General features: G+C 45.2%; 1 protein-coding gene and 1 long non-coding RNA gene across 3 annotated transcripts; both read left to right on the top strand.

Annotated features, from left to right (window-relative positions):
* The first annotated feature begins 7,493 nt into the window (after positions 1 to 7,493).
* Positions 7,494 to 19,705, top strand: LOC103642837 (pre-mRNA-splicing factor 18). The gene is made up of 2 exons (XM_008666012.1): positions 7,494 to 8,280; positions 19,295 to 19,705. Exons 1-2 carry the CDS (start codon positions 7,528 to 7,530, stop codon positions 19,703 to 19,705), a joined length of 1,164 nt encoding a protein of 387 aa, XP_008664234.1. The 5' UTR covers positions 7,494 to 7,527.
* On the top strand, positions 17,224 to 18,622 carry LOC109943028 (uncharacterized). Of its 2 annotated transcripts, none has more exons than XR_004853344.1 (4): positions 17,224 to 17,510; positions 17,585 to 18,086; positions 18,167 to 18,334; positions 18,480 to 18,622. It is a non-coding gene; the product is annotated as an uncharacterized lncRNA (long non-coding RNA). The 2 variants fall into 2 exon arrangements; XR_002265630.1 differs by lacking the exon at positions 17,224 to 17,510 and having other exon boundaries at positions 17,932 to 17,974; positions 18,054 to 18,086.
* Positions 19,706 to 21,614: the final 1,909 nt, after the last annotated feature.

The raw sequence follows: 21,614 nt of genomic DNA, 5'->3' as shown, positions 1-21,614 counted from the left end.
CCTCGAACTCGTCGAAGTCCTGAAACTCCTGGAGATCCGCCTCGACACCTTCTTCTTTACCTGAGCATAGATTGCACCAAAGGCAACCTGGTGTTTTGTGAAAGCAAGGGTGAGTACACATCAACGTACTCAGCAAATGTCTCGTTTGGCTGAAGTGGACTAGTTTTATGTGGAGTTAAGCTCAAAGCAGTTGCTTTTAGTTGGTCAGGTATTTACTATTAGTGGAAGCCAAGTTTTATCATATAACCAAATCCGTGAACCATTTCCTCATCGAGGAAAAACATTATCATCATCGAGCCAAAACCATAAATAAAACCATTGTATCTCGAACCATCTGTATCTCTAATCAAAGAGGATCCCAAGGCCGCTCATAACCGTGAGCACGGCTGATATATTAGTTTCTAACCCTCTGCATAGGTCGCACACTTTACCCACAAGTCGTGATTCCCATTCTGCCCGGAGATCATGGCTCTCCATTGATCACTACCAAGGTGACCTAGCAGGGTCTCACTACGTAGCCTTTACAAAGATTTCCCAGAGGTCATAGCTGCCCGTTAGGTTTTTCCAGTTTGATAAACACAATACATCTCCCCAAAGGAAGGGTGATTAACAAAACCAAATCGAGAACCTCTGCAACCAGCCCCGGCAGAGCAAGTACTGTGCCCGGACCCCATTGACGGCCCTACGGTGAAGCCAACTACTCCTCTGGTTCCTCTAATTAATTAGCTAAGGGCATCCCATTCCACCCTCATGGCTGCACTGTTTTCCCGGGTTGTCACTCCCCGAATAGGTCCTTACGGAGAGGTACTCTGGAAATAGAGTATCACCGGAACATCATCAGAATAACATCATCGTATCATAATAATCACATCATGTTCATTGATTAAAGTAAGGCAATAGCATGAAGCTAACCATGATAACCCAAAAGGTAATCAAGGACAGGATAAATAGAAAGCTAGTCAATCCTTAGGTTGATCATGGTATGCGGGGCAGTGAATTATAAATTAAATGGGACATAATGGGTCAGAGGACAATTGCCTTCACCAAACAGATGCTCAGGGTCTTCAATCTCGTAGAACTCGAAGAACCAGATCACTTGGTCGCCGACTCTTGATCTTCGATTCCTCGAAGCGCGGAAACAAATCGCGATCTAATCGCAACGCGAAGCGAAGACGAACAAGCACAAGCAAACATATATATATATATATATATATATATATATATATATATATATATATATATATATATATATATATATATATATATATGCATAAGAACATTACACCATATAAGATAAAATGTATAAAAACATGCAGCATAAAATAGAGCTCGATTCTATGGTCACGCGAGGGAAAGAAACGTCGAACTCGAAGCTACGGTTGAGAGATTAGCGCGTTAACGCTAAACAAGTATTAACTATAACTTTTAATTCGACATTATCAAATATAAATATTATACACCGTTTTAGTTTGATTAATCTGCTACACTAACAAATGTCAGTTAATTAAGTAATTTAATTAAAATGGGAGATTCCAAGCGAGACGGATTTATGATGCGTGAAACAACATGACAACGTGCAAACGACGCGTGGACACGCGCGACATAGCACGCTGACGACACACGAAACAGCGCACGCGACGAATCAGCACACGACCACGAGCACATCACACACGAACAACACGCTGACAGCACGTGCACGACGCGCGAAGCAGCATGCCACCGTGCGTGGAATAGCATCCACGACAAATGAGAATAACTGAACAGGTGATATGTTTATACTAAACGAATGTTAAATAAATAGAAAGTAGTTAAATTAATATTATCCATGTTAATATTTATTATAAAAGCCCAAGTTAAACACTACACATTTAATCTAATTAGAATATTAATCTAATAAATATTAATCGAGCGAGCCTTAAGTTGAGTATCTAAAATATATGACTCGACAGATTAACATTATTAACGTGAGTGTTCATAAGCGAAAACAACTTATTATCATGAGCAGACGTCGTGCGACCCGCGTCATCGACACGCGAGATACGTGCGAACGATGCGCGGCAAGGCGAGCGACATGTGCAAGTGGCACACGCGACGCACGCAAACGACGTGTGACAATGCGTGCGAACCGCACGCATGACACGCGCGAACGACGCGCGACAACACAAGAATAACGCACGAACAACACGACGATGGCGAGCGCCACACGTGCGAACAACGCATAGACAGTGCGACGACGCGCACGACTCACGGGAGTCGCTAACAGATATCATGTTTATACTAAACACTAAATAGGTATTAAATACCACATCTAAGTTGTTAAAATCACATTACCACATATTTACAATCGCCTAACTAAAATCATAATTTTAATCCGATTGAGTATTCAGTTTACTGACCGACAATTAAATAGGAAATTAATTAGCGCCGGAGGATAGACGAGGTAGACAGGAGTCGTCTAGGGGTAGACGAACGTCGTTTAGGGGGTAGACGGATGCCGTCGGGACCCTGACGACGCGCTGCGCGAATATTAATTTTGATATTTTATCTTATTTGACTTAGCCATATTAGCAAGTAATTATTGTAAGCACCAATAAAATCATTACCTAAATTTGATTGTGTTGTTACTCGAATAATCGTCGTTTTAGTACGCATTTAATTAGTACGAGCGATTCTAGATAGAGTGGTTTCCTAAATCGAGATGAGACGTGCAACGCATGAGGGCAATGAGCGTGCTGCGCGCGGGATAGCGCACGCGACCACGCGGATGCTCTACACGTTCGACGCACGACGAATGACGATAACATCCACAGTGAACGCGCAGTGACGACAGTGCCTGTGGCTAGGGATTCACGTCGCGGACTTGCACAGACCGAGGCGCCAAGGCATGCTGCACAACGATCGCGAGCAGCGCAGGCGGACATGAATGGCCACCCGGACGCGGGTACCCGGGCCGCGGGCTACACACCACGCTATGAGTGCCGGGGTCACGCCAGGCTGTCGCTTGGGGAGGGGCTGGGCTCGGTCGGTCCGAACGGGCTCCGGGCACGTCGAGCGAGCGCTAAACCGAGCACGGCAAGAGGCGAGGAGGAGAGGGATGGAGAGAGGAAGGGGGCGAGCTCACCACGAATAAATGAAGGGCGGGTCCTAGGGAACTTCAGGCAAGCTCAGGACTTCAGACCATGCGACGAACTCGACGAGGGAGAATCACGGGCGTAGCTTAATCCGGGTGGACGGCGAGGCTCGATGGCGTTATTTGGTGTGGCGAGTGCGCTGCGCACGGTTGCGAGAGAAGGCGAGAGGAGTGAGGAACCGCACGGAGTGGCCGAGGGGTAAATTTCAACGGCTTTGGCAAAATCGTGGCTGCGGTTTCCGATCTAGGCGCGTCCACGACGCCGTGGAGCGCGCGGGGGGCAGAACGCAGCATGGAGCGCGTGCACTGGGCTGCGCGGGGCATGGCCGAGACATGGGCACGCGCTGGGGCGCGGGCAGGCTGACCAGGCGGGGCTGGGGGCGCGACGGCGGCGCCTACGTGCATGCGCGCATGGAGAGGCACGACGGCGGCTGGGGAGGGCGCGGCTTCGGGTTTGGGGCGCGGGGCTGCGGCGAGCGAGGTTGCCACGCGGCTGGGCTGCCGAAGCAGGCCGGGGGAAGGCGCGCTGGTGGGATGTGGCGAGCGAATGGGCCAAGGGGAGGTGGGCTGTGCGCAGGCTGCCAGGGAGGGAGCAGCTGGGCCGAAGGGGCAACAAAGAGGGGTTTTTTCTTCTCTTTTTTATCTTCTTTTCTTTTCCTATTTGAATTCCAAATTAAATAATTGCTCCACAAAATCACCCAACAAACAAGAATAAATAGATGTATGCTCTGGTATGATGCAACATAGAAACTCCTCTAGGGTTTTATTTTACTAGGCTTCAGTTATATAAAACAAAATAATTCTCCACTATTTAGGAAAAAGAAAATAAAATCAAGGAAAAGAGAAGGTAACACCTGAATTTAGTGGATAGTAGAAAAGAAATTTTATACCCCCAAATTCAGGGTGTTACAACGCTCAAGCTTCTTCTCCTTCTCCTCCTTGCATTCAGCAATATGCCTCATTTCCTGCTTGTCTACCCATTGTTGCTCGGCCGCAAGCTCCTCTCGTCTTTTCTCTATCCTCTCTTTGTCCTTTGTATCCCACTTTTTAAGATTCTCCAACCACTTCTTGTCTTTCTGTGAGATTTCTGTGTCAATCCACTGCTCAAAATCACAGAGCGGTGGAGGAGTCTACAAAACATGCAATGATTAGTACCAAAACAAAACATGCACCACTTCGTATGAAAGCTGTGAACTAACTAAAAAATTATTCTCACCATTAAATTCATCCCGACGCTGAACAATCGTTGGCTCAAATGCATAGTTAGCACACATCTAATACCTCTGTCGATAGGTGTCATGATCCTCGGACTTGTCAACCTTGCAAGGATCACCACAAAAACACATAGGCACTGGAACACCAGTTGGCAAAGGAAGCGGGTCGAAGGCAGTTTCGGTCAATGGACCCTTCCTAAATTTCGATAAGTTTTATAAGACACACAAATATTAGTTATTACATTTAATACAACACTTACCTTTGTTTAGCAGATTTACCACACCTAGACATCCTACAAATCGATAATATGACAACAAAAATGATTCCCAAATGGTAATCCTAACCCTATTAATCAGACATAGCAAAAGACCAAAAAAATGGAGGGAGATTACCTTGATACACATGAACAATAGATTCAAGTCGCTGATTTAGGTTGATATTGGTGTTTGGTAGAAGAGAAATGATTACAAAGAACTTACGATCGAAGTGAGATCCATGGCGCCGAGGTAGTGCCACGTCAGGTACACGTAGGCGTCCTGAGGTGGGTCCTAGCATAATGATCGAAATGGGTCAGGTTTTCAAGGACCTAAATGCCTTGAAGATGTGGTTGCAGCATTATGTCGTCTTACATAAGAGGTCGTATAGGGTGCTTCATTCATACGAGAAGCGGCGTTACGCTATTGTATGTGACAAGGACCAGTGTCCATGGAGGGTCTGTGCTATGACATAGAAGATCACCAGAAAGTGGAAGATAACAAAAATTGTGGGCTCGCACAACTGTGCTGAACATGAGCTAATGACGAAGCATCGTCAGTTGACCTCTACCCTCATAAGTATCTTGCCTTTTTAGAAACATCTAGCCTTTTTAGAAGTACATAGCCTTTTCAGAAGCATCTAGCTTTTTCAGAAGTATCTAGCCTTTTTAGAAGCAGCTAGCCTTTTCAGAAATACTTAGCCTTTTCAGAAACATCTAGCATTTTCATAACACATACCACCTTGACATTGGCCTATTTATACGTGACCATTTGGTTCATTGTGCCATACAAAGGGAAGTCACCAGCTAAAATGGTTTCAGGGTCATCTTGAGGAAAGGGTTCTAGAAATGAGAGAGCAAAGAGTGTGTGGAAGGGACCTCCAATTTGTTATGATGGGCCACTTGGTCCCAATTATTTTGAGGAAGCAGCATATGAATTTCTAGTACAAAGTAAACGTGATTTCAATAAGAAGGTTCGACTTAGGTCTTACGATAACAGGAGAGAAGATTGGCAGAAGTGCATGCATGGTGAGGATTGCTTGGTGCATATGTTCGTCGAGAGGGGGATTGATGGAGGCTGATGTTTCTTCAGATGTCCTTATGCATATGTAAATATTAATTATAATCCTTTGTTCTATAAGATTTTGTTGTTGAGTAAAACTAACTGTAAACATTTATACAACATTCATTGATAAATGAACTACTAGAAAACTGTTCTGTATCAATTGTTTTAAGTGTGTTGATTCTCTGTATCAATTGCTTTAAGTCATCTTCATCAATTGCTTTTAGTGCCTAATTTGAATCCATAATAAGTAGTTCATTACTATATAACATTGTTCGATAATAAATAATACATAATAAGAAGTTTATTACTACATAACATCATATAAGCACCTAGACTACTGAGTGCAATAGGGCCATTTGCCCTTGCGAAAAGCATCAGAGTTCTCCCCTATTGCGTCCTTTGCACGACGTGCACGCTCAAGCTTCTTCTCCTTCTCCTCCCTGCATTCAGCAATATGCCTCATTTCCTGCTTGTCTACCGATTGTTGCTCGATCGCAAGCTTCTCCCGTCTTTCCTCTATCCTCTCTTTGTCCTCTGTATCCCACTTTTTAAGATTCTCCAACCACTTCTTGTCTTTATGTGAGATTTCTGTGTCAATCCACTGCTCTAAATCACAGAGCGGTGGAGGAGTCTATAAAACATGCGATGATTAGTACCAAAACAAAACATCCACCACTTCGTATGAAAGCTGTGAACTAACTAAAAATTATTCTCACCATTAAATTCATCCGACGCTGAACAATCGTTGGCTCAAATGCATAGTTAGCACACATCCAATACCTCTGTCGATAGGTGACATGATCCTCGGACTTGTCAACCTTGCAAGGATCACCACAAAAACACATAGGCACTGAAACACCAGTTGGCAAAGAAAGCGGGTCGAAGGCAGTTCCGGTCAATGGACCCTTCCTAAATTTCAATAAGTTTTATAAGACTCACAAATATTAGTTATTACATTTAATACAACGCTTACCTTTGTTTAGCAGATTTACCACGCCTAGACATCCTACAAATCGATAATATGACAATAAAAAATGATTCTAAAATTGATTCCCAAACGGTAACCCTAACCCTATTAATCAGACATAGCAAAAGACCAAAAAAATGGAGGGAGATTACCTTGATACACATGAACAATGGATTCAAGTCGCTGATTTAGGTTGATATTGGTCGTTTGGTAGAAGAGAAATGATTACAAAGAACTGACGACCGAAGTGAGATCCATGGCGCCGAGGTAGTGCCACGTTAGGTACACGTAGGCGTCGACTGTAACATATACACGCTAATTTAATTGGCGTCGACTCGTTTTAGCTTGACGGCAATAGTGATGACGTCGAGGTAGAGATTCATTTTTTGAAATGAAACTGGAAAATACATATTTGTGAAAATAAAATAAAATAAAAAATAAATTGCAAAAAAGATGACGCGGGAGACAGCCACCTGGGAGCTGCGTGCACGTGTAGGCCAAGCTATGTGCAAGTGACCCAGGGTGGTGGGCAACCATGTCTTAATCTAATCCACAGAAACAAGCACGTGTCCGGACGTCCCCACCCAACCTTCTACAGCTATTATCCCAACAAGTAGTCCGAGTGTCCGACGGGTAGATTATCAAAAGATAGATGGATATATTATGAATAGATAGATGGATAGATTTGAGGTTGGTTATTTTCCAAAACCGTTAAATTAGTTAGCTACAACTATATCCGGATTTTTAGCCGGTGAACGGACTTGCACGCTTGCTTGCATATAAAGTCTGCCCACAAGGCCACCACAACACGAAGTCGAGTCGAGTCCTCTTCTATTTGCGGGAACTGTCAAATACCATCTCTCGGAGAATCGAAGCCGAACTGGGCGGCGGGCGTAATGGATCTGCTGAAGCGGGAACTGGAGAAGAAGCGGAAGGCGGCGACGGCCGACTTCGGGGGCAAGAGCTTCGTGTGGCGGTCGGAGCTGGAGAAGAAGCAGCTCCAGAAGCGGCTCGACGAGCACCGCCAGCTCCTCGCCAAGGCCGGCACGTCGGCGCCCTCCGCGAATTCCGCCGCAGCTGCTACCGGTTCCGAGGAGCGTCGCATCGACGAGCTCGACCTCCCACGGCACGAGGTGGTGCGGCGCCTCCGCGTGCTGCGCGAGCCCGTCACGCTGTTCGGGGAGAACGACGACGCCCGCCTCGCGCGCTTCAAGCTCGTGCTCAAGTCCGGCGTCATCGACGACATCGACATGACCGAGGGACAGACCAACGACTTCCTCCGCGACATGATCGAGATGCGCAAGCGGCAGAAGGCCGGGAGGGACACCTACGCCAAGGGCAAGAGCAAGCGTGTTGATGGTGGCGACGGGGGTGCTGCCGGAGGCAGTGCAGATGATGGGGATGCCAAGGGGAGCGGCGATGATGCTGACGCAGACAAGGACTCCAAGAGGATGAGGACCAAGTTTGAGGAGCTTTGCAATGAAGACAAGATCTTGGTGTTCTTTAAGAAGCTGCTTAATGAGTGGAACCAGGAGTTGGATGAGATGACTGAGCTAGAGAAGCGGACAGCGAAAGGGAAGTCCATTGTTGCAACATTCAAGCAGTGTGCACGGTATCTCAGCCCGCTGTTTGAGTTCTGCAGAAAGAAGGTATTGATTCTTATGCAATTTCCATCTGTCGTTTGCATAAATTGTGCTATTAATACTGATGCTCATCTGAATATTGATTATGTTTATACCGTTGACAACTGATTTCATTACAGCCTTTAATAAGTTTCTTGGTGCATGCTTCACTGATTCTGATGCATGTATGCACTATGGGAGAGACAAACTTTGCCTAGCGCTAAATATTTTGCCGAGTGTGAATTCACGGGCACTAGGCAAAGATCTTCTTTGCCGAGTGTTACGCTCGGCAAATCAAGACACTAGGCAAATCAGTCGTTTGCCGAGTGTCCGCCACTAGGCAAAGAAAAACACTAGGCAAATCGAACGTTTGCCTAGTGCCAGACACTAGGCAAAATAAAACACTCGGCAAACCGGACGTTTGCCTAGTGCCAGACACTAGGCAAAGAAAACCACTTGATAAACTAGCGTCGTCATCTAACACCATCCACCAACCGTTAACTTTGCCGAGTATCTGCCTTCAACACTCGGCAAGGAAGGTCTCTTTGCCTAGTGTCGGACTGGAACACTAGGCAAAGAGGAACTTTACCTAGTGTCTTATTTTGGCACTCGGTAAAATAATTTTTTTTTCTTTTCTTTCTGCTTCCAAACTTTTTATGATGTGTTTCTATAGCACCTAGAACTACATGTCAAGCTTTGGTAAAATTTTTGAAGTTTTTGCTATATTTATTCAATTTATTTCATTTAATTGAATTTCTTTTGATAATTCAAATTTGAACTGCAAGTCATTCGCATGACGGAAAACTGATATTCATGTTATTTATCATAATTTAAGACCTTATCGAGTAACCGACTATAAATTTTAAACATCATGTTCACGAAACATGACCACAAACTTACGGTCCAATTGTTTTTTAATTGTATAAAAATCAAAAAAAGTCAGAAAATCATTAAACTTGTCGAGATGTCATGATATCATATGTGGAGGCTGTGATAAAAAGTTGACAAGGTTTCATACAAGTTTGACACGAACGATAGTTACCACCTAGTCGGCCTCTACATTAAATCATTAAACTTCTCTCTCAATTCTTTGGTTTGTAAGCATTGTACATAAAAACTTTTATGGAATATTGTCAAATTTTTATCATAGCCTCCATATATGGTATCATGATATCTCGACAAGTTTTATGATTTTCCGACTTCATTTGCTTTTTATGCAATTTAAAAAACAACTAGACCACACGTTTGTGGTCAAGTTTCGTGAACATGATGTTCGAAATCTCTAGTATGTTACCGGATAAGGCCTCAAATTATACTAAATAACATGAATATCATTTTTCCGTCGATTTTTCCATTATGCGAATGACTTGCAGTTCAAATTTAAATTATCAGACGAAATTCAATTAAATGAAATAAATTTACTAAATATAGCTAAACATTTTTAAAAATTATCAAAACTTTACATGTAGTTCTAGGTGCTATAGAAACATATCATAAAAAGTTTGGAAGCAAAAAAGAAAAGAAAAAAAAAATATTTTACCGAGTGTCAAAAAAAGACACTAGGCAAAATGCCTCTTTGCCTAGTGTCCTGAACTGACACTAGGCAAAGTGTCTGTTTGCCTAGTTCCTGAACTGACACTAGGCAAAGTAAAAATGGAGTGTGCCACGCACACCAGCTCCAATTCACATCAGTGACAAGTGGGGCCACGACTCACGAACTGGACTTGGGTGAGCGCGACCGGTCCAACCCTAGCGTGGCGGCGGCGGCGGCTTCGGATTTGGCCTGTGCGCTGGCCGACGGTGAGCTTCTGGGCACTTCCGCTGCCGTCGTGCGGCGCGCCTGCAACTGCAACGCTACCACCTCGACTCGCCCCTGCTAGCAGCATCCGGGAAGCTGCCCTGCCAGGCTGCCACACCAGACCGGCCGCCGCCACGTCTGCTTCCGCGCCTCCCTGCCTCCTCACCCGTCCGCCCCCCTGCCTGGTAAGTAACGGTGACATCTTGCCTTGCAGCTTCGTGATTTGTCTCTACTGTGCTGTGGGTGCTTATTTCCCACCCCAGAACGGAGAACGGATCTCCAGCAGCGACATTAGATTTGCCCCTCTGTTTATGCTTTGTTTTTAGTGGCCGACGGTGAGCTTCTGGTGCCTCCGGTCGTAAGCAGAATTTTAAGTGCCTCCGGTGAGCTTCTGGTGAGCTTCTGGTGAATTTTTAGTGGCCGACGGTGAGCTTCTGGTGCCTCCGGCTAACGTGATAACAGTAATAAGAATTTGTAAAGCTCAAATGGGTTCCACGGACACCAGTTGAACTTTTTAAGTGCCAGAAACTAGATGTATCTCACATGAATTCTCAGGTAAATCCAGTATTATGTGAACAGCTTCGTGTCCATAAATACAAAAGCCCTTCAAGTCCATAAATCTGAGTAGTAGTAGTGCCGGTAAACAGCTTCGTGCTCTCTCTCAGGCGATGTTCTGTTCGCCGCTGTTCCCCACCATCGTAAGCAGCAAACAGTTTGGTTTTGTTGAATTCAGTCTGCCGCTGTTCCCCGCTCCGTGCTGAAAGTAGCAGTTTTGTTGAATTCAGTTCGCTGAAAGTTTGGCTGAAAATTTCAGTTTGGCTGAAAGTTTTGTTGTTTGGCTCAAATTACCGTTTAGCTGAAAGTAGCCATTTTGCTGTTTGGCTGAAATGCATACTCTAATAATCGTACTATGGATAACTTTTATCATGCCATCGCAAGAGTGATCTTTCTTTCTAGATAATCCTTCAAGTGATGTATGACTTATGTATTAATTGTGAATTATGACTTATGAATGCTTTCCTAATATTACTCTATAATTTTTTCACCATAATATTCTTTTGTTGTAATTGATTCTATAAAAAAAATTCACCATAACCTTTTGCCTCATACACATAACCTTTTGGCCTCATTCACAAAATAAAAAAATGCACAAAGAGTCATTTTTCCTGCAATTGAGTTGTGTTGAGAAATGCAAAAGGAGCGAGTAGAGCTTTCCTGCAATTCGACCCAGTTCACTCGTTCTTTTCAGCATGTCCATGTTCACTCGTTCACTCGTTCTTTCCTGCAAAATTCAGAATTAACAAAACAATTCCACCCAATTCACTCGTTCTTTCCTGCGATTGTTGTTTATGTTACTCTCTACTATATATGTTAGGCGATGGAGGACCGTGAGTGGATGTACATGGGCCGCTCAGGTCAGGGTCAGGTCACCAATGAATGGATCAACAAGACTGATGCTTTCTTGGAACGAGCATTTGGTGAGGCTGCTAAAGGAGCGAGTAGAATTTGTTGTCCATGCAGTAAATGTGCAAACAGGAAAAGACAAACAAAGAAGGTCATGGGGGAACATCTTTGGTTGAATGGATTTACAGCAGACTATTCCCGTTGGATCTATCATGGTGAAGCCGGTCGAATGAGAGAGGAGGTGGTGAGACCACGCGTTGAGGATTATGATGATGACGCTGGGGTAGCGGATATGTTAAATGACTATCACGAGGCACAGTTCGCTGAAGGATGCATGGAGGAGGAGCCAGAGGCAACCGCAAAGGCGTTCTACGACATGTTTGCTGCAGCACAAAAACCCCTTCATGACAAGACAAATGTTTCTCAATTGGATGCCATTGGACGCATAATGGCGTTAAAGTCGCAGTATAGCCTGAGTCGAGACGCCTTTGATGGTATGTTGACAGTTATCGGTAGCCTGCTTCCAGAGGGTCATGTTCTGCCGAAGAGCATGTATGAGGCACAAAAACTTCTTCGTGCAATCAAGATGCCATATGAGCAGATACATGCTTGTCCGAATGGGTGCATCCTATTTAGAAAAGAATACTCAGAAGCAAAGTACTGTCCAAAGTGTAAATCCTCTAGGTTCATAGAGGTAGGCTCTACTGATGGCCAGAAGAGGCAGCTTGACATCCCCATGAAAATCCTACGACACCTTCCGTTCATACCAAGGATCCAGCGGCTATACATGACCGAGGAATCCGCGAAACAGATGACATGGCACAAAAATGGCAAACGATACAATCCCGACAAGATGGTACATGCATCCGATGGTGAAGCATGGACCCACTTTGATTCCATTCACCATGTGAAAGCTGAAGAGGCTCGTAATGTATGTGTTGCGCTTGCCACAGATGGGTTCAATCCTTATGGACTAATGGCTGTCCCATACACATGTTGGCCTGTGTTCGTAATCCCCCTCAATCTCCCCCCCGGCGTATGCTTTCAACGACAAAACGTGTTCTTGTCGTTGATAATTCCTGGACACCCGGGGAATAAAATGGGTGTGTATATGGAGCCTGTGATTGATGAATTGGTCCGTGCTTGGGAGGAAGGGGTGTGGACATACGATCGAGCTACAAAGAAAAACTTCAAAATGCATGTTTGGTACCAGTACTCCATGCATGACTTCCCAGCGTATGGGCTATTCTCCGCCTGGTGTGTTCACGGGAAGTTCCCATGCCCAGTATGCAAGGAAGGTTTGAGGTTCCTTTGGTTACAGAAGGGTGGCAAGTATTCATCATTCGACAAACATCGACAGTTCCTTCCTCTTGACCATGCATTCAGACTAGACATCAAGAACTTTACGAAAGATGTCATAGTGACAGACCACCCACCTACAATGATGACTGGTGCTGAAGTTCGTCAACAGATAGATGGTCTCGTGGTCAATCCAGAAGGTGGTTTTGTGGGATATGGTGAGCAACATATGTGGACCCACAAGTCGGGCTTGACTCGGCTCCCCTATTATGATGACCTTCTCCTTCCACACAATATTGACGTGATGCACACTGAAAAGAATGTCGCCGAGGCACTTTGGGCAACAATCATGGACATTCCTGATAAGTCAAAGGATAATGTAAAGGCAAGAGTGGATCTGGCAGTGTTATGTGATAGACCAAACCAAGAGATGAAGCCGCCTAGTAGTGGAAAGACATGGAGAAGGCCTAAGGCCGATTTCGTCCTGAGCAAGGCACAGAGGAGGGAAGTACTAGTATGGATCAAGACATTAATGTTCCCTGATGGGTATGCGGCTAACCTGAGTAGGGGGGTGAACTTATCTACTATGCGAGTCTTAGGGATGAAGAGTCATGACTACCACATATGGATTGAGCGGCTTCTTCCGACGATGGTTCGAGGCTATGTCCCTGAGCATGTCTGGCTAGTGTTTGCAGAGTTGAGCTATTTCTTCCGCCAGCTTTGTGCCAAGGAGTTATCTCGGACCGTGATTGCAGACTTGGAAAGGATGTCTTCGGTGTTGTTGTGTAAGTTGGAGAAGATATTTCCACCCGGCTTCTTCAATCCGATGCAACATTTGATTTTGCACCTCCCATATGAGGCACGAATGGGGGGGCCTGTGCAGGGCCGTTGGTGCTATCCAATCGAGAGATGTTTAAAGGTTCTTCGAAAGAAATGTAGAAATAAATGCAAAATTGAGGCTTCCATTGCAGAGGCATACATTCTAGAGGAGGTGTCGAACTTCACAACAACATACTATGGTGACAACCTCCCTAGTGTGCATAATCCACCCCCTCGTTACAATGCTGACGAAAATGAATCGAACCTCAGCCTTTTCTGTGGGCAACTCGGAAGCGCAAGTGGTTCGACCACTAAGACCTTGAATCATCAAGAGTGGTGCCATATCATGTTATATGTGTTGACCAACCTTGACGAAGTGACACCGTACCTGCAGTAAGTTTTCAACAAACCTTTTTAAGTACGCCTCAACCCGTACATGATGTAGTAAGTTCTCAATTATGCATGATGCAGAGAATTTCTTTCTAAATTCTGGCGTGGATCAAGGGATCCTACCCCACAGGAATCTGATATCCTTCTTAGAAAGGGTGCAGGAAATGGTTTGCCCGATTTTATTTCTTGGTTTAAACAGAAGGTACCGTCCAATCTAGTTATTGATTTCATTTCTGAAATGTGCGAATAATATAACGATCTATTTTGCTTGAGCTCACAGGGCCAAAGAGATGTGTCTATGAGTCCCGAGTTGAGACAGGTTGCCGATGGTTTTGCCTATAGGGTCAGGTCATTTTCTGGTTATGACGTAAATGGATATCGTTTCCGCACAACAAGTTACGAGCAGAGTCGACCTAATAGAAAAACTACAAGTTCTGGAGTTTTTACGCCTGGCCTTGATGGGGTCGAGTATTATGGAATAATTGAAGAAATATACGAACTCAAGTTTTATGGTTCCAAATCTCTTAATCCTGTCATATTCAAATGCCATTGGTTTGATCCTGAAGTAACGAGACGGACATATTCTAATCTGGGTCTAGTCGAAATTCGACAAGATTCTGTATTACCAGGAGACGATGTCTATATTGTGGCCCAACAGGCAACACAAATTTATTATCTCTCATATGCATGCCAAACCAAAGAGCATCTTAAGGATTGGTATGTTGTGCACAAGGTATTGCCGCACGGTAAACTACCTGTCCCAAATGATGAAGATTATAACTTAGACCCAAACACATATGACGGAGAGTTCTTTCAAGAAGAGGGGCTAGAAGGGAGGTTTGAGATAGACTTAACTGGAGCGATCGAAATTGAAGTAGACATTGAAATGGCTGTGGATGAGGAGGGAGATGAGGTGCAAAATGTGAAGGACTTACAAATTCTTGAGCAATTACATTTAGACAATGACAATGACAACATTGATTCTTCAGATAGTGTTGATTATGACATGGTTGATAGTGATGATGATACTTATGATCCAACTAATCCTGATCATGAAGATTATTTCTAATCAATGTAATATTATGTTATTTTGTAATTATCTTTTATTTATTTTGCATATATTTATAATTATGCCTTGTTTATATGTGCTAATTAGTTTAGTGTTCTTAATTGCAGATAATTGAATAAAGATGGTGGGCGGTGGGATGAGGAGAGTAGCGTCGCTTTACCAAAGGCCGAGGTTTGTTTTACCGTCAGAGAGGAGGAGGAGGAGGAGGAGCACTCGCAGGGCGGACGGGGAGCAGGCGCCTCCCGCCCCGTCATGTGAGGAAGAGCAGCTGCCCTTGGAGGCTGAGGAGGCGCAGAACGATGCCGAGGAGGCACAGAACGATGCCGAGGAGGCACAGGGCGACGCTGAGGAGACGCAACAAGACGTCGAGGGGGCGACATTAGGAGATTCTACTGCCTCTGGTTCGTTGAGCGTCTACTTGCGAGGTCCCGCAAGCCTCCCTAAGCGACCGATACCTCTTGAGAGACGTCCGGTGATTCAACCCGAGGGGGAAAGGTGAGTAACTTTAGATGTCATCACTACTACTTCATATCAAGGTTTAAAATAGCGGGCTATGCCAAAAGAGTTTAGCAGCAAACAGTTCAATAGTTCCAACTTCTAAAATACTACTTACTACAACAGCAAACAAGTAGTTCATTGGTATCAATCATTGCATTCATTAATATCAATGAGCTTCCTTGTCCTTTTCTTTCTTTTAGGCTGAACTTTTCTCTTCCTTTTTCCGGTTTCTATTGCTGTCCTTGATGACTGACCTTGTGCATTTGTGGCTTCAACAAATTTAGTGTTTTGTTCTTGTTCAATTGATGCAACTCTAGTGATCCACTCATTGCCACTATCTTCTAGTAACAAGCAATTATGAAAAATTGCACAATCTGTTCTTACCTTTTCAAAATCACTCCAATTCCTTTCACATGCTGATGAACTACATGTTAAGCCTAAATTTTTTATTGCTAGCTTTCTAAGATTTGGAGAACTATTTCCATGGTTCAACCACCATTTAGCTGCATAAAAAAGTAGAGTATCAGTATTTAGATTGGCATAATGAATACATGTGAAGTTAGGCTGCTGCTGCCCAATTGAAGGTCTGCTGCTGCTGCCCAATTGAAGGTCTGCTGCATAAAAGAGTAGAGTAGCAGTATTTTCAATCACCTGGACAGATTTTTAATAGGGCTGTTGCTGCCCAACTGAAGGTCTTTTTGCCTTTAATAGGGCTGCTGCTGCCCAATTAGGACTAGCTTTATAAAAACATTGCTTCTCTGTTGTTTCTCTGTTGTCTGTCCAGAAAAAACCCACAGCCGCTATTGCTTCTCTGTTGTCTGTCCAGAAAACATTGCTTCTCTATTGTCTGTCCAGAAAACCCACAACCGCTATTGCTCGATTTTGACAGATGACAATTAACAACTCACAGCCTTTCAGTGCACAGTGAGTGACTGACCAGCTAGCATAGGAAACCAGTGACTGTTTCCTCCTTCAATACAAAATCGGCTTTGCCCCTTTGCCTGTTTCCTCCTTGCTGTTGTTGTGCGGTTACAGAAGCCAATTACAGAAACCAGCTAGCATAGGAAACCAGTGACTGTTTCCGCACAGCAAGTAGCAGTAGAAGCTAGGAAGGTACAAGCCCGCTATTTTAAACCTTGCTTCATATAATCTTGATATTATATGTTCAAATTCAAAATAGAAACTAATAATTTTCTTAATCACTTGGGCAGGAACTGGTCGACTGTGGTGAGTGGAGGTGCTCACACACGCCGAGTCAATGGCATACTCGGTCTTCTGTGCAAGGAACACTTCCCTGGCATGGTTGAGTACGACGGAGTGATGGTGCTAGCCTACTCGTTCGACCACTATGCCATTGCCCCCGATGCTGAAGATCGAGTCGGTAGGGTATTCAACAACAAGGCAGAGCGGGTGAAGCAAGAGTTGTGGGTAAATATTTCTTATCCCATATTGCTCAATACATTGCATTCGTTGGACATTTTTGAAATAATGAATGTATGCATCGTGTTTGTATATATAGGATTTCTACAGATGTCAGGAGGGATATGAGGGCAGGGCAGATGCATTGGCTACCAGATGTTGTAAAAAACTCGTCGTAGATATGCACTACGAGGCACGCATCCAGGCCATCATAAAATACCATGGGGCCATCCTTAGAGAGAAGGTCTCCAAAAAGGACGCAAGGACCATGAAGTTGACTCGGGACCAGTACTTGGAGGTAAATACAAAACATTAATACCGATTACTTTTGAGATTAGGTAGCCTTAATTTCATCTTCTCATATATCATGTACTTGATTTTCTATAGATGATTCCTTATTGGTGTGCCACGCATCCCGAGTGTTGGGAACGAATGGTGGACAAATGGTGCTCAGACGAGTGGGAGGAGGTGCACAACACTTGTCGGGATCGACGTTTGATGATGCCAGGTGTACCACACCATCAAGGCAGTCGCAGCCTCAGCGGATACGCACAAGCATGGGTATGTGAATTCATTTATTTATTGAAACACTCAATTATGCATAATTTCTAATCATCTCGCTGGTTTTCTCGTAGTCGGTGTCACATGGTGGACAGACTTGTTCCATCTTCAAGGCATTTGCTATGTCCCACAAGGCCAAGGCGACGTCCGACGTCAACTATAACCTAGAGGATGGGCCAGAGGCGTACAGCAATGGAACCATCCACAGTCGCCTCAGTGAGTACACATCGATGGCAAGGGAGGTCCATGGGTCTGAATACGATCCGAGCACCGAGGAGCTTGACGCAGAAGTTGTCATGAGGGTTGGAGGAGGCAAGAAGCATGGACGCTACTGGATTTGCGACGGTGCAATCGACTCAGCCGCTACTCCCTCTCTATCTCAGATTCGAGCAAGTAGCACGAGCGCGAGCCCAGCTATACGACCTCGGCAGGACACTTCACAGCATCGGATACAAGCACTCCAGGTTGTTCATGATATATTCATCGTTCATTGAAATATTTCTTTTCTATGCATTATTTTAACATTTGAGTGAAATATTGCAGAACCAACTGGTAGAAGAGAGGAGGGAACTCCAGGTTGTTCATGCTATATTCGTCGTTCATTGATAATATATCTTTTCTATGCATTATTGTAACATGTGGGTGAAATGTTCTAGGCCCAACTTGAAGAAGAGAGGAGGCAACGTTTGGAGTTGGATGCGAGGATGAGGTCCGAGCAGCAGAGGACGGAGGACATTCTTCGTTACATACAGTCCGCAACGGGTGTAGCTCCACCACCTTCGCTATTCACTCCAAATCCACCTCCATCTCAGTTTTCCACTCCTGTGAGTATGACTGTTTTAGTTTGTATGTTCATGCTTAGGGTCAAACCACTGCACTAATTGAAACCTAGTAGAGTATGAAAGTTTTCGTTAAATATAATATATATTTATCTTGTCTCACACATGCAATGCCTTCTCATTTTTGCAGAATCAATCGGCGGCATCGAATGATCCTCATGTTTCACCAACTGAGCCTAATTGCGTGCGTCGTTTGTGAACTTATTTGTGAGATATGTATTGTCGGTGATATATTGTGATCTTTGTGAACTTATTTGTGAGACATGTGGACTTATTTGTGAGACATGTGGACTTATTTGTGAGACATGTGGACTTATTTATGAGACATGTGAACTTATTTGTGAGACATGTGTTGTTGCTGCTTTACATGTGATGTTGATGATATGTATGTGGTGTTTGATATGTATTTTCTGTCTGTTTGGATGGAATATATACAAATAAATAAAAAGGGTGGCTCTGGTCATTTTGCCTAGTGTTGCACTCGGCAAAGAGGGTCTTTGCCGAGTGCAACAACCATAGCACTCGGCAAGGTAAGGAGCGAGGGTAGCCTGGAAACACATTTTGCCTAGTGCTGCACTCGGCAAAGGGGCCACCTCTGCCTAGTGCTGCACTCGGCAAAGGGGTCGTCTCTGCCTAGTGCTGCACTCGGCAAAGGGGTCGTCTCTGCCTAGTGCTGCACTAGGCAAAGCTTCCGTTACCGTGCCTTCCGCCGTCATGGAAACTTTTCTTCACCGAGTGACGTGTGGCACTAGGCAAAGTGTTTGCCGAGTGCCCGAGAAATGGCACTCGGCAAAGGCACTTTGCCGATTCCTTCGTTACCGACTCCACTTTGCCGAGTGCAACACTAGGCAAATCGTTTGCCGAGTGTAAAAGAGGCTTTGCCTAGTGTCTGTGGCACTTGGCAAAGAAGACAAGTCCTGTAGTGATGGCTGGATCCATTTTTAGGTTCTTCCTGATGACATCCGTCGAGCATTGCTTGTTATTGTGGAGTGTTGCATGAAGCGAGATTATCTAGCGGCAATGGACCAATACATCAAGCTGGCAATCGGGAATGCACCATGGCCCATTGGAGTGACTATGGTTGGCATCCACGAGCGTTCTGCCCGAGAGAAGATCTACACAAACAGCGTTGCCCACATCATGAATGACGAGACCACTCGCAAGTACCTTCAGTCAATCAAGAGGCTGATGACGCTTTCCCAGCGGCGTTACCCTGCACTGCCCTCAAAATCAGTGGAGTTCAACAGCCTGGCAAATGGGAGTGACCTGCAGGCGCTTCTATCGGAAGAGAATGGTTCGGCTAAAGCTTCCGAGGAAGGGATCCGGTTGATCCCAGCATATGCCTTCGCAGACTAGATTGGATTACTGGTAGAGCTTAAGATGCTTGTGTAATATCAACAATCAATACTGCCTGTTTTTTTTCTTTTTCTATTTGTGCATGCTAATTAAATCGCTTTACCGCGATATCTGGTCGGTCAAAGCTTTTATTAATATATCAGCCAAATTCTCGAGAACCATTTTTTACTATTTATCATCAAGCAGCAGCCATGTTTACGTATTAATCAATTTTAGTGCTTGTGTTTGTGCTAGTACCGCAACTGACAAGATCTGGAAACCATACTCGCATGATTGTAAGTTCAGTCACCACACCACGATAAACTAAAGTCGCAGCCTGGCTTGTAATCTATATCTATATATATCTATATCTCTATTCTCTACTATACTTAAAGCATCAATTTCAACGGTCGTCCTGCATCATCTTTTTACGGGCCGAGACTACGGCCCAAGCACCGTACGACGCTCGTGCCGGGTTGGCCCAGGCACTATTAAATGGGTCGTGCCTCGGACCGACTCGCCAGACATGACCCATTTGACCATCTATATCTCTACTCGATAATGATGGTCATCGCCTCAGTTGCCACCACCTTGTTCGTCATTCTACTTCTTTTCTCTCTCCCCTCATGCCTCCACCTCCGCGCCACCCCATTCTCGGGAGAGGGCGTAGGAGCATGCGCCTCCTCGTATTCATCTAACATCAGCCCCGACACTGACTCGCGCAGTGGCTATTGCACGTCCACGAGGACGTTTCACATCATGCGCGCACCATCGTTTTCATCGTCGGACGTCCCGTTCGTCTTCCCGACCTTCACCTTGTTCTTCCTCCCCAACCTACTGCCCCCGCCCACGGTCATAGCCGCGAGCTGACCGACGCTCGTCGACGCAGGTACGACGCGAGTCGGTCATGCTCCTGGTCTTTCTCCGTGCGTGCCATCGAGGAGGACATGGTGGCGCCTGCCACACTTAGGATATCTTGGTGATGAGGAGTCCAGGTCTGAGATATTGGACAACCAAGGTCCATAGCGCGGCAGCAATCGGCATATGCTACAGAGTTGGTGGTGGTGTTGTGTCGCTTCGGTGGGTCTAGGGCTGGGAAGACACTCGCATTCTCTCGCCCTTCTCGGATTGACAGCTGGTGCGGGTGCCTCTCGGTTTGGAGCTGCTCTAGCTAGGCTTCTTTCTCCGCTTGCGTACTCTCTCCCTATATATCTAGCTGTATACTACCTATGTCGCCTCCAGATGCCCAGGTCTTCATCGTGTCCTTCTCCGGCAATGAACAGGTATGTCTGCCTCTTCCCTTCCCCTCCTGCTCTATGAAACCTTGGAAGTGGGGGAGGCGAGGGATGGGGTCTCTGATTTGCTGCCTATGGTCCGACCGCACACCCGGGGTTGCCCCTCAAGGTGTTTTTTAGGAGTAGGACGGTGTCAACGACTGTAGCAAAATGGTTCGTGCCGATCGCACGAGGGACAGTGGACAAGATTTGCAGGTTCGGGCCGCTTAGAGATGCGTAACACCCTACGTCCTGGTGAATATACGAGTGTGGTTACAAGAGGGCTCTCTGGATTGAAGGCACAGAGAGTTAATGAGGGTGGCTAAGTAAAAAGTAGGGTCGATCGATCTGAAGGGGTGCCCCCTAGGCCTTATATACTCGACCGTGGGGCAGTACATGTGGATATGATAGCAACAAGTAGCTAAAAGGTAGTGAACCTCTTGAATTTATCCCTACGTAACCCTCGCCGACTTATCCTCGCATGGCTCTGTTGCATGGAGGCTTTAGCGCGGGAGAGTCGGGTCTCTGTTGCGATTTACTCGCCCGACGTTGTGGGCCGCCCGGGTTTGCATCAATCCGGTCTTACGTCTTCTCTGCTTTGTTGGTTGTTTCTCCTCCGGCCCACGAAGGAATGACCTTATGATTTATTGGGCCCT

The sequence above is a fragment of the Zea mays genome, chromosome 10, assembly GCF_902167145.1.
Source record: "Zea mays cultivar B73 chromosome 10, Zm-B73-REFERENCE-NAM-5.0, whole genome shotgun sequence".
Classification (NCBI taxonomy): Eukaryota; Viridiplantae; Streptophyta; class Magnoliopsida; order Poales; family Poaceae; genus Zea; species Zea mays.
Note: the sequence above shows the minus strand (reverse complement) of the source record. Positions and strands in the feature narration are given on the sequence as shown.